The sequence below is a fragment of the Leucoraja erinacea genome, chromosome 6, assembly GCF_028641065.1.
Source record: "Leucoraja erinacea ecotype New England chromosome 6, Leri_hhj_1, whole genome shotgun sequence".
Classification (NCBI taxonomy): Eukaryota; Metazoa; Chordata; class Chondrichthyes; order Rajiformes; family Rajidae; genus Leucoraja; species Leucoraja erinaceus.
Window position 1 is genome coordinate 64,980,187 of NC_073382.1, and position 19,553 is coordinate 64,999,739.

Sequence of the window (19,553 nt, forward strand, 5' to 3'; positions counted from 1 at the left end):
TACGAAGACTACAGCCAAAAATATGTCCTTGTAAAAGTTAGGATGATCTGTGTTGGTACAATGTGCATGGACATATTGTACTCTGTCCCCCCCCTATTGTATCCCCCCCCCCTGTCTGCTTTCTGCAAAGACCGCTCCCTCCGTAACTCCCTTGTCAATTCTTCCCTTCCCTCCCGCACCACCCCCTCCCCGGGCACTTTCCCTTGCAACCACAAGATATGCTACACTTGTCGCTTGCTTTACCTCCCCCCTCGACTCCATTCAAGGTCCCAAGCAGTCATTCCAGAGGTTCACCTGCATCTCCTCCAACCTCATCTATTGCATCCGCTGCTCTAGATGTCAGCTGATCTACATTGGTGAGACCAAGCGTAGGCTTGGCGATCGTTTAACCGAACACCTCCGCTCGGTCCGCATTAACCAACCTGACCTCCCGGTGGCTCAGCACTGCAACTCTCCCTCCCATTCTGAATCCGACCTCTCTGTCCAGGGCCTCCTCCATGGCCAGAGTGAGCACCACAGGAGATTGGAGGAGCAGCACCTCATATTCCGCTTGGGCAGTCTGCACCCTAGCGGCATAAACATTGAATTCTCCAATTTCCAGTAGCCCTTGCTGTTTCCTCCCCTTCTCAGCTCTCCCTCAGCCCTCGGGCTCCCTCTTCCTTTTTCCTTTCTTCTCCCCCCCCACCCCCCCACCCATCATCAGTCTGAAAGAAGGGTTTTGGCCCGAAAATTCCTTCTTTCTTCCGTCCATAGATGCTGCTGCACCCGCTGAGTTTCTCCAGCACTTTTGTCCACCTTGTACTCTGTACAGCTGTGCTTGTGGCCATATTTTGATGATGTTGAACAGGAGAGTCATGCAGCATGTCTCAATTGTTACAATGTAGCAATGTTGTTGACTGGAACAAGCAGTCAATGGCAGGAATTTGAAGATTTGATATAGATTATGAGTTCTGCCTTCTTCTTCTTCTTCTTGCGTATGGTATGCACAGCCTAAATTTGTAGGACAACTTGTTCTATTTGATCTTATTTGATTGTGCACGCTGGTTTGATTGCATTGGTCAAAACAGGGCGGACCACGTGAAGTTTGCAATCTTCCACCCCAGATCTGCCTTGTAAACATACAACTGGCCCTAGTTTATGTAAGTGTACTTTACCTTAATGTGGCTGTGAAATCATTGCACCCTCTTTTTTTCAGTCTCCTTCCCTATCATTCTAATTCCGGCAGAGAACACTGATGCAATTATAAAGAAAGCACATCAGCGCCTCCACTTCCTGAGAAGATTACGGAGAGTCGGTATGTCAAGGAGGACTCTCTCGAACTTCTAAAGGTGTACAGTAGAGAGCATGCTGACCGGTTGCATCGTGGCTTGGTTCTGCAACTTGAGCGCCCAGGACCGGAAAAGACTGCAAAAAGTTGTAAACACTGCCCAGTCCATCATCGGCTGACCTCATCTACCATCGAGGAGATCTATCGCAGTCGGTGCCTGAAAAAGGCTGCCAGCATCATCAAGGATCCACACCATCCTGGCCACTCACTCACCTCCCTGCTGCCTTCAGATAGAAAGTACAGGAGCCTGAAATCGGCAACATCCAGGTTCAGAAATAGCTGCTTCCCCACAGCCATCAGGCTATTAAACTCAATTCAAACAAAATTCTGAACATTAATAGCCCATTGCACTTTATCTGATTATTTATGTGTGTGTATATATATATATATATATATTCAATGGTATATGGTCACACTGATCTGTTCTGTATTTATTTATGCCTACTATATTCTGTGCTGAAGCAAAGCAAGAATTTATTGTCCTATCTGAGACGCATGACAATAAACTCTCTTGAATCTTGAATCTTTTGCACTATCTTTGCCCTTCGACTTCTCATTCCCCTTCCCTTTTTTTCCGCTCTTCCATTTATCTCTCCTCTACCTTTTCTTACCCTCTCTGTTGTCTCTCTCTCGACCCCCCCACCCCACTCCTTCTCTTCTTGTTCTCCCACTTCTCTCTGCCCTGGTTCTCTAAATGATCCCTACCCTCTCACTCCCATTCAGATGCTCCTGCTACCTTGACTTGTGTTCCTTGAAATCGCTGTACGCTATTGAAGCAGTGGAGGTCAAGAGGAATCCAGCAGTGGGAGTGACGAATATGAAATGTATGTGGGAGACTTTATTTGATTTGTTGAGACTCTGATGCTATTTTTCAATGACACATATGATCAAAGAATTAATAAATAATATTCTTATTTGTGATCCTGTTATGAGAATTAATGTCAATTAATTGTCAGCTCTAATTGATACTATGCTGTTTAGGGAATTTTGAAAATATATTGCCTTTCATGGATTCCACATTGACTGATGACATTCACTTTGAATAATTTGCTGTGTCTCAAGGGATTCATATATTTTTACACGAATTCAAGATCTTAATAAGTAAGAACCATAGTGCAGACTATTACCGGGTCAAAGAATGAAAGTGATAAATCAGGACGAAACAGGGAGATGAACATGAATTATGCAGAATTATAAGGGCTGTGACTGATTATATTTCCCCAATGAAAATTAGCATACAGTCAAGTCATAAACCTTATGATTTTCTAGAATGGCCTTTGAGTTAACTTTGTGGAATTCTTCACATTAACGACACCTTTCCAGTCACAAATCTATATTTCTGGTGATGCTGAGATGCACTGTTATGAATGTGTCTATGATGATGGTGGTGAAATTAACCATGACAATCTAATAATATTGAGTGCCTATTTATTTTTCTCAAAACAAATTGACATTTAAAGAGTCATTGACATTTTATTTTTAACTGTTGGGACATTATGCAAGCTTCATTTACAGCATTGGCCCTTCTTCAAGAATAGGAATTCATGTTAAAGCTCATAGAAGTTATGAAGGATTGAATGGGAAGTACAATTTAAAATAAGATTGGCCAAGTCATTATTTTTCAATCAAACTATTGATGGCAGCCCATTAATAAAAATAAAAATATGCTTACTACAATGTATTATTCTGGGTGACACAGATATAAATTGCAGTGTTTGCTTCTCTGTTAAGAACCATATCCCAAACTATAAGACATGCATCATGAAAACATATTTTATAATATAATTTTAATATTCAAAAAACTCTGTATTATACATAAACACTTCACATTTTTTAACAGGAGAAAACAATTTGACTAACAAACAGCAAAATGTGCCACTAGAAATGGTTGAAATAATTTACCTTTTTTTGCATTTACAAAGCTAGACGGGTTTGCTGGAAAAGAACAGCAGCACATAATACCAAAAATGTATCAAGTTCCACGGCAATAAGGCTATTTTACATTCTACATAACAAAATTAATACTGTACTGGCATTAAGACAGACTAAATATAATTCTAGTTTCGCAGCATATACCCAACCATTGATTTCAAACTATTATTGATAGGCTTGATGATGTTCATTCTACAAATAATAAAATGGATTGCGAGTTATTCCCACAGTGATAAAATAGTCAGGCAGTGTTTGTAGCATTCCAAAGTATCAAAATCATGCCAGCTTGTTCTTCAAATAATGACACATCCAATGCGTCCAGATTTCATGAGGCTATAAATAAGCAGAAGGGAATGTGGATCAAAGAGGTAGCACAATAAGATTAAGTTGGTAAAATATCTACCAAAATGAAACCCCAACATGTTTTCTCGTCACCTCACATTTTATATTTGCGCTGCTCAAGAAACTAGAAAAAAATGCAGTCTGCTATTTCACAAAAGAGATTGAAATTTCACAACGTATCAAAGATAAGTAACAAAAGTAGAAGCACTTGAAGCCCACAATAAAATCTAAAAGTTGGCACTCGTCTGCTTGTCTTCTTAAAAACAGCAATCAAAAATATTACCAGCGTTAGAGAAACATGGCAAGTGCCATTTGCAAAAAATCAACTGCTGCCTTCATTTAAAGTGGTTACATAACACATTCCACATCTATTTGATCAATTGCAGCAAAATGTTGCATGTGCCCATGAATATAATGTTTGCATAACATTACTAAGGCTGTTGCTAAGGTAAAATAGCAAGAACAGTGTTCATTAAAGGAAGAAGCAAAGTAACTGTGCCAATAATAATTCTTCATTTACTGAACCATCTCTGAAATTCACCTTAGTAACTACATGTGGCCATGATCTCTAATCACTGTTAACAATACAAGGATATATGTTAATCCTTGCATTTTATACAATATAGTATGTAAACTAGACAATATATTAATATAGATGTATTGCACAATAATGAACTCAAAGATGTTTGGATTCAGTTTTTAAATTTAAAGTTATCACAAAACATACAGGATTTATTGTGACCGAGCCTGTACTGATACTAGTTTTGCGTTCATTATTGCTTTAATCTAATATACCTTGTCACAGTTTTGCACTTTCAAAACATCAATAATCAATTTAAACACAAATAAAATGGGGCTACATTCTTTGCAGATATGCCCCAGTTTGTCATTAACGATATAGTATATTTTCAGTAGTACAAGTTGTCCAACATTTTCACCTGTGAACATCTGGAAGTGTAAACTTTCTGTTCTACTGATGCCTTTGTAGTCAAACCTCTCAATGAATTAGAAGGTGCACAAAAAAACAAGTTTTACACCACCCTTATCTCAATCTGGCTAATCTTTATAGAAGTTCATCGTTTGTAAATTTCCAAATGCAAAAAAAAGTTCCAGTTTAATTTAGAGGATATTAATGGTGCCTTGTAACTATTGAATTATAATGAAGTTAGTTACGGAACATGAACAAATTATTTAGCAATGAGTAAGATGTGAACTTTATTTGTAAATTAGATATGGAGCAGTTGCAAGAATGTTTATGGTTTTATGTCCAGAAGAAACTCACTTTATGGTAAAGTTATAATGAGCCTTAGGTGTCAAAAAGCTGTGTTGTTACCAAATATCTTAATTCTGCAGCAAAGGTCAGTGTTGTCTCTCATGGCTGGACAACTTGTATTGTGTATCATAGTTTACAATAAGCATTTATTATGACTAAGTATGCTCTGTGCTAAATTCATTCCAATATGCACACCTTCACAATTCATTATTGTTCGCGAGTATTTACCAGTTTATTTGTTATTATGCAAAAGCTCCTGCAGCACAGAGTTTATGGATAAAATGTGTTTACTACTCTATGTGTGTGTGCGCAGAGCTATCTTTATGATGTCACCTTGTCCAGCAACAAAACAAGCAACTGGCGAGAAAGATTGTTGTGTGAGTAGCGCAGAAACAAAAGAGAAAGAGGAGCTGAAAAGATGCAGTTCTTGCTCCTCTCCCCCAAGCTAAAGTGGACTGCTTGGAAGCACAGTAATGTTTATTCAAAGCATCAGATTAGTGATGTGGACTCAGGTGGTTTTGGAGGAGAATACAGAAAGCCATCTGATTGTTAGAATAAAGACTGTTATTCCCAACAGATTGACAAAAATATAAATTCATGAAAAGTGTAAGATTAATTATCGTGACGACATGCATTATTAGCTGAAATTATGCATTGATTAATCTGTAACTACTGATCTAGATTTTACTGGAGAAGTGTAACAACGGTCTCCTTAATTTATAATTGCATGTGTGAAGTCAAAGGCGCTAATCTATGTTCCTCCAACAGAATGCAACTAAAATCCAATGCTAGAATGAATGAAAAGAGAGATTTATGATAAAAAGAAACTCTAACATAATAAACTGCAAATAAATAGTGCAACCAAGAGTAAAATGGAAAACACTGGAAGTAATTAACAGAGAAGATGGAATTTCTGGAGTGTGAGATGAGTTAATATTTTGGATTCAACCATTTCTTTTAAAAAGGGTTGCCATCTTAGACATTGAAAAGTCTCATCTCCCCACATATAATGCCTGATTTGCTACTTGCTTTTACTATTTACGTCTCTTACCAATGAATAGGATTGCCAAAATCCTGACTGACAAATGAACACCCCTTATTTAAAGATATACGTTAAACTAGCAACCATGAATCAAATTTTAAATCATTTGAAGTAACAAGTTGTTTATGTCGTATTAAATTATTTTTGCCTTCACCAGACTGATTCCTCATTTTTTTTTAAATTGCGTGAGCATAAATTATATGAAGGCGGAATGTTTAAAATGTTTGAAGAAAGTTACTCAAGGACTTTAAAACTGTGATGGCCAAGATGTCATCATCCTTGAACTGGGTAAATAGCAATAAAACCATAACTGCAAACTTGCAGCAAACCATACTCATTTCTAATTTTTAAAGTATCTTGCTTCAATCATCCAACCATCTCCAATAAAATTGAGTTCTAATCAAACTGCCAAAGTTTTTTTTTGCATTGTTTGGACTTTGTTAAAATTATTCTCTATCCCTATACCATGTTCATTTCACTATGTACCAACGTGTGTGAATCCTAATTCATGCACACTCGCGTAAACCTCTGAACATTTATTTCAATATGTATCGTTCTTCATTGAAATGAATATTCATGATTTGCTTTGAATCTCAAAGCTTTTTTTTGCATTATTTAAAACATTTACATGTGACATGGGAGTAACTTAAAGATGCAGTATCCCTTTGGTTAGCACTGTCTACATAGAGATTGCTAAGCCATTTGAAAAAAAAAAATCAAATTTCAATTTGTCATTATTAGCAACAATTTCCTTTTCTCTCGAGAAAGATACAATGCTAACTAATGACATGGACAAATTTGCTAATGACACGGACTTCCATGTAATTAGTAGACAAATTTCCTCATGTATTCTCTATAATGAGGTTACTTACTTCCTAAATGGGGTAAGTGAATTTTTTGTTTCAAAATTTGCTACTAGAATCTAATAAAGCCAACAGAAAAATAGCGAAATAAAATGGAGAAATATTGGAAATTACTGGTACCGTTTCAATTACAATTGTGTGGCCACCTAGAAATTTGATTCCAGTCTACTCACATGCTAACTGCAAATGTGCAATTAAAAGACAATGTAGCACTTGAATAATGCCACCCAATGGGAATAATGCATTTGAATTGTTTAGTTGATTTCCTCATGCTACGCCAGTCTTCCCATTTGGCAGGATTACCAGTATAAACATGGGTTTTGAAAACATGCGACTTTTTAATTAATACTGTAAAATTAATATAATAATAAATCAAGCAATGCAACAATTCAGCCATGTATTCTATAGTATTAATTAATTTAATATCCTCTAAGTACCCATGTGAAGGTTTTCAATGTTTTTAATTAGAGAGGGATTGTTCATGTTAATTGTAATTACACTTACTAAACAATATTAAATAATTTGATAATGCAATCAAAATTATCACAAGATTTAGGAAACCATCATTTCACAAAGAAAATTAAAGTTCAGTGAAATTGTTTGAAAATTCAGGGTAAAATTAATGTGGTAAAACATATTCCGTTACTGGGTAATGTAAAGCCACCGTCAATCACACAAACATATTTGTTGGCAATTGTATAAATATAATTTTGTCAACGATAACACGTCTATGAGCCAAGGTCAAGGGATACTGCAACTTCAACAATTTGTTCCTAATGCAAGATGATATGTTTCATATAATGTATACACATCCTTTCCAGCTGTTTACAAGTTGGTCATAGATATGTTCCCTTCCCATGGATCACCCCACCTCTTTCATACAAAAATGGAAGTCCTTTTGGTCCTGGATACTATGATCCTCATCTTACAAATTTACATTCATTTTTGGTCTCAATCGTTTGAGAAGGTCTGCAGTTTCACATCAGGGATATAGATAATAACAATCTTTGTAGCAGATTGCTAAAGTCTTGAAGTCAACTTTAACTGCAATCACGGGTTTTCTTATTGAGCTGTCATTGTGATCAATGCACAAGCGATTAACACCATCTAACCAAGTCATCTCTTCCCAGCCCTCTTTCCAAATACAAGTAAAAATCCATGTGATAGGAACCCACAAGGTTTAAGGCCACTAGCAGACAGTTTTCTACCAAAATGCTTTTCTCAAACTGCTTGTGGAATTCATTTGATTCCAACATTCAGAGTAATTCCACCTTCAACCATTGGAGGATCGTTGCCAATATTTGTTGACATGAGTAAAACAAATTATGTTTAGGTTAAAGTCAATGAAGGTTTTCTTTTTAGTTTCAGCTCATCGCTAGATCATCAGACATTATACATTCACAGAGACGAGGAGCTTTGAGTGTAGTCACGCAGAACAAGGGTGTTGTATCTGGGGGACGATGGAATGCAAAGTGCAGATTCTGACACAGGAGAGGTGGGTGAACCACTCCCTGAATCAACAGAGTCTCTGAAGGGTGAAGGAGGAGTAAGCGCCACAAGCTCTTCAAAGTCTGTCTTAACCACTGAAGTCTCAGAGGTGCCGTCTTTGACGCTCGTGTTTGAAGCACCTCCTGTGAGCTGTGAGCGACCATTCACCTCAATAGCAGGGAGGGGCTGGATATCTGCAAAGGTCGTGATGGGCGCAGGCAGCTGGATCTCTTTTGGAAGCAGGTATGGGCAGATGGGAGACGCCCCTATTACTCCTGAAGGAGCTGACGAAAGCATCATGGAATTCAGCTCGCTGATGTTGGCTGTGAAGCGGTTCACCACGCTGCTGATCTGCTCCATCAGCGAACCCTGGGAAGAGCTGCTTCTCTGCACATGCTCAGACTGGAATGTCGGCATGTCATTTTCCGCCCGGCTGACAGATGCGGCCCTGTGGCTCACGATGCTGATCGGCGATGGTGTTTGCGGTACATACTGGACAGGGTAGTGCTCCTCTGCCTCGGACACATCATACAGGCATTTAATACTCGAGTCCGGGTAGCCGTGGCTGCTTTGCCGACTCTCAGAGCTCTTGGAGAAAGGTTTGATGAGGGCTGATTGTTTTGATGTATTATCCTTTTTCTTTATGTGAACAGACAGCCTCTTCCACAAGTGATGACCTCGGGAAGCGCGTTCATTCTGCGCCCAGGTTACAGATTTCCCATTGGAGCTAGAAATTGAATCAAAAGATAAAAGGAGTTTTAGTGAATGTCTACCTTGTAAATTAATTCTCAATCATCAGGAATCCTGACATCATCAGTATTAACAATTGCATTTAGTTATTAACAATATGCTCACCGAGTCTCTCCTTGTGTTTCATAAGGACTACTTGACTACCAGCTACATTTCAACTACGTTCTATTGTTAGCTCAAACACTGACACAAGAATTGAAATCCAGAGGTAACTTTACAATACCAAAGTAACTTTAGACCTAGACAGGTGTAATATTTTGCTGAATTAATTCCTTGAGGAAATGCTTGGTATCATGAAGCTCTGCTAAATGACCTAGTGAAACTAATAGGGATCACAAAATAACTATAGTAGATACAGAGAAGATGATTGTAGCTGGTGGAGATCATTTATCTCAGGTATAATATTTTGTTGAATGAATTCCTTGAGGAAATGCGTGGGCCTGACTGCAGCCTCTGAAGCCAATACACTGGAACTCACTGACAATAGCCTGCACTCCCGCCATGAGCAATTGTCATTTTGGTTCTGACCAAGTCTGCTTCCCAAGAGTTCAGCGATATGAAGAAAGACTGGATAGACTCTGTTTGTACTCGCTAGAATTTAGAAGATTGAGGGGGGATCTTATAGAAACTTACAAAATTCTTAAGGGGTTGGACAGGCTAGATGCAGGAAGATTGTTCCCGATGTTGGGGAAGTCCAGAACAAGGGGTCATAGTTTAAGGATAAGGGGGAAATCTTTTAGGACCGAGATGAGGAAAACTTTTTTCACACAGAGAGTGGTGAATCTCTGGAATTCTCTGCCGCAGAAGGTAGTTGAGGCCAGTTCATTGGCTATATTTAAGAGGGAGTTAGATGTGGCCCTTGTGGCTAAAGGGATCAGGGGGTATGGAGAGAAGGCAGGAACAGGATACTGAGTTGGATGATCAGCCATGATCATATTGAATGGCGGTGCAGGCTCGAAGGGCCGAATGGCCTACTCCTGCACCTATTTTCTATGTTTCTATGTCCTCAGCAGTGGCAATCTTTGATAGTGCAGTGAGAAGGCTCTGGGCCCAAGACACCAAAGTTAAAGGGAATTAATTAAAACAATAAACAGTCTTTAAATTGCATAAAGAACAAACTATAACATAACAAGCACTTAAAAACAAATTATGAAGTAAAAAAAAACAATATTTTAAAATTTATCTTTTGCCTCCAAAATGTTTGCCTCACAATCCCCTTGGGCAGGATCTGCGAGGCAAATCCTCAGTAAATGGGAGAACACCCGGCAAGAATGGGTACAATGACTGGACTAGTTGACAGATTGGCCTTCCGAAATCCGCCAAGATGTGTGGGACTTGTATGTTTGGCAGTACATGTGCAGAAGTCCCAGAATGGCATCTTTCTGTGAGATTCAGCCCCTTGTTCAATGGGGCTCCAACATTTTGAATCTTTGGGTATCCATTGCCTATAGATGACATTTCTCTATTTGTCAAATGGGTGCATGCAGCAATTTATATTGCATTCCCAACAGGCATGGAATGTGTCGAGTTATAGAATTATAGGCAGAATGCATACTATCAGAGTTGATTCAATAATTTCAAGGTGAAAATTTATTTACGCAGTATATCAGAACCTTGTAAACAAAATTTTTAGTACTTAATTAATGAGCTGATGGATTGAGAGTTTATTGTATTGGAGATGTTAATCTTAAGGATCACATTGCTGTGAACTGATCTAGCAGATACGAAGACATTGAAGACTATCTTCTACTGTTCATGTGCAGGAAGAACCTGCAGATGCTGGTTTACAATGAAGATAGACACAAAATGCTGGAGTAACTCAGCGAGTCAGGCAGCATCTCTGGAGAAAAGGAATAGGTGACTTTTTGGGTCTGAAGAAGACCCTCCTATTCCTATTCTCCTGAGATGCTGCCTGACACGTGGAGTGACTCCAACATTTTGTGTCTATCTCTACTGTTCATGTATCCATGGTACATGGTGTACTGGTGTCAAGTAGTTTAGGTTAGTTTCATTTAGTTTAGTTTAGTTTAGTTTAGTTTAGTTTAGTTTAGTGCTACAGCATGGAAACAGGCCCTTCATCCCACCAAATCCACACTGACCATCAACCAAAGAAAGACACAAAATGTTGGAGTAACTCAGCGGGACAGGCAGCATCTATGGAGAGAAGTAATGGGTGATGTTTTGGGTTGAGACCCTTCTTCAAACTAGTCAGGGAAAAGGGAAACGAGGATATAGACGATGATGTAGGGAGATAAAGACCAATGAATGAAATATATGCAAAAAAGTAACAATGATAAACAAAACAGGCCATTGTTAGCTGTTTGTTGGGTGAAAACGAGAAGCTGGTGCAACTTGGGTTGGGGAGGGATAGAGAGAGAGGGAAAGCCGGAGTTACTTGAAGTTGGAGAAATCAATATTCATACCACTGGACTGTAAGCTGGAGGAAATACCCACTCCATACATACTGGAGGCAATTTACAGACCAATCAACTTATAAACACACACATCTTTGGGACATGCGGGATGAACGTCAGAGCACCCAAAGAAACTGTAAAGCAGCAGGTCTACCAGCTGTGCCATTGTGCCATCCTTAAGTAAACTGAGATCAGTTTGGTGGTTCTACCACATAACCACCTTGTCCTCAGCGGTCATACTATTTATATGTTTGAATTACTGTAATACTTGTGTAATTTCTATTATTATATGCCACTAAGTAAAACCCAGCACAGCACAAATAAAAACACCTCTGCTTGAAAATGGTAAGTACAAGAGAATAATATAGTGCATTCCATTTTAATCCTTGGGACAATTGACATCTCTCTGCAAATAATGGAGTTCAAAGTGATTTGGCTTTGTCCTGTCCTATTTGAGTAGACATGAGCCCCCAGCAAAAGATAAATGCACTAAAAATTACATGTAACATCAATGAAGTGCTGCAATGGTACAGTAGGGGGTACTGTTACATTCGAATGTTAGGTATTAAGACCAATAAAGGCCCAATTGAAGTAAGACCAGTCTGGTCAACCTCCTTCACACTATCTGATTACACAATGGTCACACAAGGATGATCACTAACCGGTCTTCTCATCAGGGAAATAGTGCATAACAGGCATGTAGTACAAAAGAGAATTTGTAAAAATACTGTGGGAAGTGTTAAATAATTAAGAGTATCTAACAAGCAACAGTACATTTATTTCACCCCGACCAAATTAATTAACGTAACATAATTCACTGTTATTGGACATCATGTCTTCCGCTGATCAATTGATGGCATTTTGATTTATGAATTATATATTCCTCTGCAAGGAAATTAAGAGAGTTGCAAGAACATAATATCAGTTCAGCAAATGTGCCCTCATACTTGCCTTTATATGAATTTTTTTCCTCTTTACACAATATTTATCAATGTATTAATATGGGTGTCAGAGGTTATCGGGAGAAGGCAGGAGAATGGGATTAGGAGGAGAGGTAGATCAGCCATGACTAATGGGCCAAATGGCTTAATTCTGCTCCTATCATGTGATCTTATTCAATTTTAAAACATATTGTATTCTGCAGTCAAAGCACAAACTAAGGGTATGAATTCAGTTAACTAATTTTTCCTTCTTTTTCTCTTCTGTGGTATAGTTCTTAAGTCTGTAGATGTTACATGGAATAGTCTGATTTTTCTGGGCAGCTGTGGCATAGTGTGCCCTGGTGTCAGACACATTGAATTAGTCTTCCTCGCTAGGCTTTTACGCTGATTTTTGTGGGTAATATAAATTGGTGTTCCTGCAGTCATATTTTACTTCTGGAGAATCTGAAATAATAACCATATTCAGTTTGACCGTTGCTGTCACTACTCTTAAAAGTAACACAGTTATGTTTGGAGTGCTTCAGGCTTTATCTTGAAGGCAATTAAAACCAGGCAAAATGCCAAAGCAGTCAGATTTATTCTGGTTTCAGACATGAAAACTCAGTTTGTATTTAACTGACTGTGAATTCAGCATTGATTTTCCTCACAACATTTTTATTCATAAATGTAATTTAAATTATTGAGCTGCAACATTATGGCAGCCTTTATCAGAAATTACACTTGCATCTGCATTCCAGCCATTGCTCTATTGGAATACAGGACCGCATTTGAATGCAGAAAGGCCAATTTTGACTTTCAATGACTGCATGATCCAGGCAAGACCAAATCGGCAGACCATTTTACATTTGTCTTATTTCTATTTCTATTGTCGTACATGATCAAAATCACAGGCCCTGAGTTATCGATGAGGATACTTATCGGAAGCAGAAACTAACTTTGACAAGAGAGAGCCAGTGGATGTAGTGCATCTGGACTTTCAGAAAGCCTTTGATAAGGTCGCACACAGGATATCAGTGGGCAAAATTAGAGCATGGTATTGAGGGTATTGACATTGTCGGCAGATAGAGTAGAGTAGAGATTAACAGGTCCCTGCCAGAATGGCAGGTAGTGACGAGTGGGGTACCGCAAGGCTCGGTGCTAGGACCACAGTAATTTACAATATACATCAGTCATTTAGATGAAGGGATTGAAAGTAACATTAGCAAATTTGCAGATGACACAAATTGGCAGTGTGAACTATGAGGAGGATGCTATGAGGATGCAGGGTGACTTGGACAGTTTGGGTGAGTGGGCAGATGCATGGCAGATGCAATTTAATGTGGATAAATGTGAGGTTATCCACTTCCGTGACAAAAACAGGAAGGCAGATTATTATCTGAATGGCGTCAGGTTAAGAAATGGGGAAGTATAATGAGACCTGGGTGTCCTTGTACATCAGTCACTGAAAGTAAGCCGGTGGACAGTTGGAGGAGGTGCAGGTGAACCTCTGTCGCACCTGGAACGACTGCTTGGGTCCTTGAATGGAGTCGAGGGGGGAGATAAGGGGAAAGTAAGCATGCAGGTACAGCAGGCAGTGAAGAAAGCTAATGGCATGTTGGCCTTCATAATGAGAGGAGTTGAGTATAGGAGCAAAAAGGTCCTTCTGCAGTTGTACAGGGCCCTGGTGAGACCACACCTGGAGTATTGTGTGCAATTTTGGTCTCCTAATTTGAAGAAGGACATTCTTGCTATTGAGGGAGCGCAGCAATGGTTCACGAGGTTAATTCCCGGGATGGCGAGATTGTCATATGATGAAAGAATGGAGCAACTGGACTTGTATTCACTGGAATTTAGATGGATGAAAGGGGATCTTATAGAAACATATAAAATTATTAAGGGATTGGACACGCTACATGCAGGAAACATGTTCCCGATGTTGGGAGAATCCAGAACCATGGGCCGCAGTTTAGTCCTAGATTCTCCTGCTAGTCGAAACATCCTCTCCTCATCCACTCTATCCAAGCCTTTCACTATTCGGTACGCTTCAATGAAGTTCCCCCCCAAAGTAAGGGGAAAGTAAGCATGCAGGTACAGCAGGCAGTGAAGAAAGCTAATGGCATGTTGGCCTTCATAATGAGAGGAGTTGAGTCCTGGAATCATATATATAGATCTGGAAACGTTCTCTAATGGTGCAAATATTTTCAAGACCTCTGTCGCACCTGGAACGACTGCTTGGGTCCTTGAATGGAGTCGAGGGGGGAGATAAGGGGAAAGTAAGCATGCAGGTACAGCAGGTAGTGAAGAAAGCTAATGGCATGTTGGCCTTCATAATGAGAGGAGTTGAGTATAGGAGCAAAAAGGTCCTTCAGCAGTTGTACAGGGCCCTGGTGAATGGAGAGGAATATTCGTAGACAGAACATTTCTCTTTTTTTCATGCTGAAGCACAGGAAAACAGAAAGAAATGCTTCAATTGCGTGATCTGCGGCAATCAATAGCTTTTATTTTCAGTGTTATTTCATTTTACTTCATCCCAATAGAGATAAATATGGATGGAACTTAGCTGTCACCATGGGCAACAGCATGTGACAAAATCACCAGCAGCTGGCGCATTATAGAATTTGACAGTTTCTGAGTCAGAGTTCAGATTGGGTCAGGCGTGCATTTTAAATAACTTCCTGAAGGCTAATTTATGATTTTTTTCCCCTTATGCTAAAAAAAAATACAGAAAATTTAGATACTTCAGATGGGGTGGCACGGTGGCACAGCGGTGGAGTTGCTGCCTTACAATGTCAGAGACCTGGGTTTGTTTCTGATTATGGGTGCTGTCTGTAGGTAGTGTGCATGTTCTCCCTGTGGCCTGAATGGGTTTTCTCCAAGATCTCCGGTTTCCTCCTATACTCAAAGATATACAGGTTTGTAGGCTAATTGGCTTGATATAATTGTAACTTGTCCCTAATGTGTGCAGGATAGTGTTAGTGTGCATGGATTGCTGGTCAGTGTACTTGATGGGCCAAAGGGCCTGTTTCCTCATTGTATTTCTAAACTAAACTAAACTAAATATCCATGAGCCAAAGTGCACTTGATCCATCCTTTCTACCAGACTTGAGCAGTGCTGCACCGACCAGCTCAGTGCCCACAGACTCATGGACCAAGGCCTCCACCTCGTGGCCTTGACATAGGGCAGAGCAGGCTGCAAGTAGGTACTAGGCCTCAGTTGCTGTGACGTGTGGTCACATGCTTAGTACTGCCTCAAGCCAAAGGCATTTTCAGTGTTTTCAAAAAGTCTCTGGTATCCAGAGACTATGAAAAAATGTTTAAATGAATTTAAACTATTAAGAAGAAAAATATAATAGATATAGTTAAAAATATATTAAGCTACTATTAAGTAGATAGAAAATATATAGTGAAATGAACAAAACTGAACAAAACACCAAAATGCAACTGATCTTTTTAATGAAGATCAACAAATTGATTCAAATGCAAAGGGTTATTATTTATTGTACAAACCAGATTATCAGACCTCTATTCAGCCCATTGAACTTCAGGTACAGAATAGAAAAGCAACACAATAACATGAAATGTAAGTGGACAACATAATAATTCACTTCAATTTCCCACTATTTAAGGACTGCTGCAATATAAAACTTGATGTTCTGTGGGGCAACTAAGCACAAGTGTGGAAATGTATTCCCATGTTTAGGAATTCCATGGAATCACACAGAATCTCAAGTCCTTGGTCAATGTTGAGTGACTCATCATACCCTGACCTAAATCCCTGGATTCTGTCTCCCTCATTTTTGATTCCTTCAACCTATACATGGCCATTGAGCTCCCTATTTTCACCATTCTATCTGAAAGAATCTGGAAATATACATTTGATATTTTGGAGGCAATGAACTACTTATCATCTTGGGAACAATGTGTGGACAATTTTAACATTGTGGGAATGTGAATAACATGTGATTTTGTTTAAGTATTCAGAAATACCAGCTTGTGTTTTCTCTTCCACTAATAGATCCTAGTTGGACCACACTGGGAGAACTGTAAGCAGCTTTGGACTCTGTAATTTATGGAGGCTACATTGGAGAATATGTAACAGATTGATACCTGGCATTCCTAGAATTAACATGTCCAGGGACAGAATTTATAAATCCCATGCAGTCACAAGAAGAATGTACAAACTCCGTACGGACAGCACGCATAGTCAGGATTGAACCCATGTCTCTGGCACTGTAAGGCAGCAACTCCATCGCTGCGCCACCGTGCCACCCTTACACATTCCTTCCTACACATTCTGGAAAAGTGAAATGGATTTAGTGTTTCAGGTCAAGGGTCCCATCATTAGAAGGGCCAGCAGGGAAGGTAGGGAATAATTTTACATGCAGTGGGTTGTAGAAAATTGGGTTGTTTTTCCTTCAATTATAACACTTCTCAGTCAATACTTAATTAAAAAATATTTATTGATAAATTATTTTATATGTAAAAAGTGACATATTAGGGATGACTTTATTGAAACAACAATATTGTGGTCACTGAGAAAGGAGTTTAAAATGGAATGAAAGTAGGAGTTGTAGTTTTTTGTAGGAGAAGGAGTTATGTATGAGAGTACATGTAAAGTGATGTGCAGGAAGGAACTCCAGATGCTAGTTTACACCAAAGATAGACAAAAAATGCTGGAGTAACTCTGGAGAGAAGGAATGGGTGGCACATCAGGTCGAGACCCTTCTTCAGACTGAAGAAATGTCTCGACCTGAAACATCACTCACATACTGTATAGAGTGATTATTTGTGCAGGAATATGTTGGTTGGTTAGGTCCAGTTATTAATCATATTCCTTGAAACGATTGACTGGTACAATGGCTTAGAATGTACCTGTGTTGTAGTTTTAGGAGTGAATTCTCATCATCAAATGACTGTAGAATTCATTGACGTCAAATATCTGCTCCTCAATGCATCTCTCTACCAATTCAATCCACATGTTGTTATGTGCATTATTTTCAGTTGCCTCTCACCAATATTCATTCAGCAATAGTTCAAAGGGCTAAACACGTCAACCAATGTTTAACTCGTCAGAATGGTGCTGATCAAGGAAAATTGTATTTTGTGCATAAATCATAGTTATGCTCATAAGGAAATGTAGCCAATTTGTGGCAAAACATTTAATGTATAGGTATTAGGAATTCTTCATTAATATGTTGTAATCAATTCAAGTCAGTCTGCTCTGCATGATGTGTGGGGATAGTATCTGTAATCTGCTGTACCCACCACACCCCCTACCACCTCTGCCCACATACACACACATGCACACATAGATGCACAAACACACACACACGTTTCTACATTGTTGATGTTGTAATCACCATGCCTGGAGATGTCTGATTACACTGTATGATGTCAAGTCAAGTCAAGTCAAGTTGAGTTTATTTGTCACATACACATACGAGATGTGCAGTGAAATGAAAGTGGCAATGCTCGCGGACTTTTGTGCAAAAGACAAACAACAAAACAACCAAACAAATTATAAACACAATCATAACACACATATTCTGTATACACACATATGTATGACTTAATGTATTATGTATAATGTACGTTTGACAGCACAGGGCCTCTACTCGCTGCAGTTTAAAAGGTTGAGGGGGGACCTCATTGAAACTGACAGAATAATGAAGGGCAAAGATAGAGCAGATGTGGAAAGGATGTTTCCACTGGTGGGAGAGTCTAGGATAGGAGGTCATAGCCTCAGAATTAAAGGGCTCTCTTTTAGAAAGGAGGTGAGGAGGAACTTCTTTAGTAGAGAGTAGTTAACCTGTGGAACTCATTGCCACAGAGAGCTGTGAAGGCTAAGTAAATGGATATTTTTAAGGTAGAGATAGACAAATTCTTGATTAGAACGGGTGTTAAGGGTTATGGGGAGAAGGCAGGAAAATGGGATTAGGAGGCAGAGATCACCCATGATTGAATGGCGGAGTAGACTCGATGGACCAATTCTACAATAACTTGTGAGCTTGTGAATGTAAGACATAATAGTAAGACAAAACATATGTCTTCCTTTATAAAATAGAATTGCTTTTTGCAACTGAGCCAGCAGACCACAGGGATGTTTATTTAAAGAAAACCTCTCTTCATTGGAGGTCACAGGATTATAGCAATCTTTCTATTCATTTCATGGCAACTAGACACATAGGTCTGCAAAATAGCATACCAAGGAGGACACTGCAGATGGAGATATGTAGGAAATACTTCATTAAGGTATAGTCTTCAACATGTCTGTGGAATAGCTACAGGGCAAAGAAGAGATAAACATAGGGACAATCTTGTTATCCAATTAACCTCTGCAGAAAAGCAGAGAGAGGTGAACACAGGCAGTCAGCAGAGGAAACGATGTTATTGAAAGTAGAGTACAAATTACTTTTGGGGGGTGGGGTGTAACTAACGATTGAGCATTGATTAGTTGAATCAAAGGGATGTGTGTTATGGTCAGATTCCAACCGGACATGGGGGTCTCCATGGTACATGAGGATAAGCAGTGACTGATCATGCACATTCATGTTTTGTTTTGGTTAAAGATAATCACTGAGATCTTGCACAAAGACATGCCTATCTCTGCAATAACTACTCGCTGAAATCTCAGGCAGAAACGGACATTGCATGAATAATTTCATTCTTTTCATGTAATTTCCTTCTGACACGTGACCAGTTCTCAGGGCACACACAACATTCCCCACTTTTCTGCCAGCAACGTATCCTCTCTCCGCTTTCCGCAGACATCTTCTCATCTCCACCCTTTTCCAAATTCGGCAAAGAACCTTCCCTCCGCAACTCTCTTGCTCACTCATCCCTTCCCACCCAAACCACCCCCTCCCCTGGTACTTTCCATTGCAACCGCAGGAAATGCTACACTTGTCGCTTTACCTCTCCCCTCCATCCAAGGACCCAAGCAGTCTTTCCAGGTGAGGCAGAGGTTCACCTGCACCTCCGCCAACCTCATCTATTGCATCCACTGTTCCAGGTGTCAACTGATCTACATCGGTGAGTCCAAGCACAGGCTTGGCAATCCCTTCGCCCAACACCTCCACTCAGTTCGCATTTACCAACCTGATCTCCCGGTGGCTCAGCACTTCAATTCCCCCTCCCATTCCGAACCTGTCCTTTCTGTCCTGGGCCTCCTCCATGGCCAGAATGAGTCCCACCACAAATTG

At 39.5% G+C, this 19,553-nt stretch overlaps 1 protein-coding gene across 1 annotated transcript in view; it reads right to left on the reverse strand.

Annotated features, from left to right (window-relative positions):
- Nucleotides 1-2,755: 2,755 nt before the first annotated feature.
- Nucleotides 2,756-19,553, reverse strand: part of grm5b (glutamate receptor, metabotropic 5b) — a 473,006-nt gene continuing 456,208 nt past the window's right edge. Inside the window, 1 exon segment of the mRNA XM_055637258.1 lies at nucleotides 2,756-8,994. Within this exon segment, the coding sequence (XP_055493233.1) occupies nucleotides 8,178-8,994 (817 nt within the window). The 3' untranslated portion in view covers nucleotides 2,756-8,177.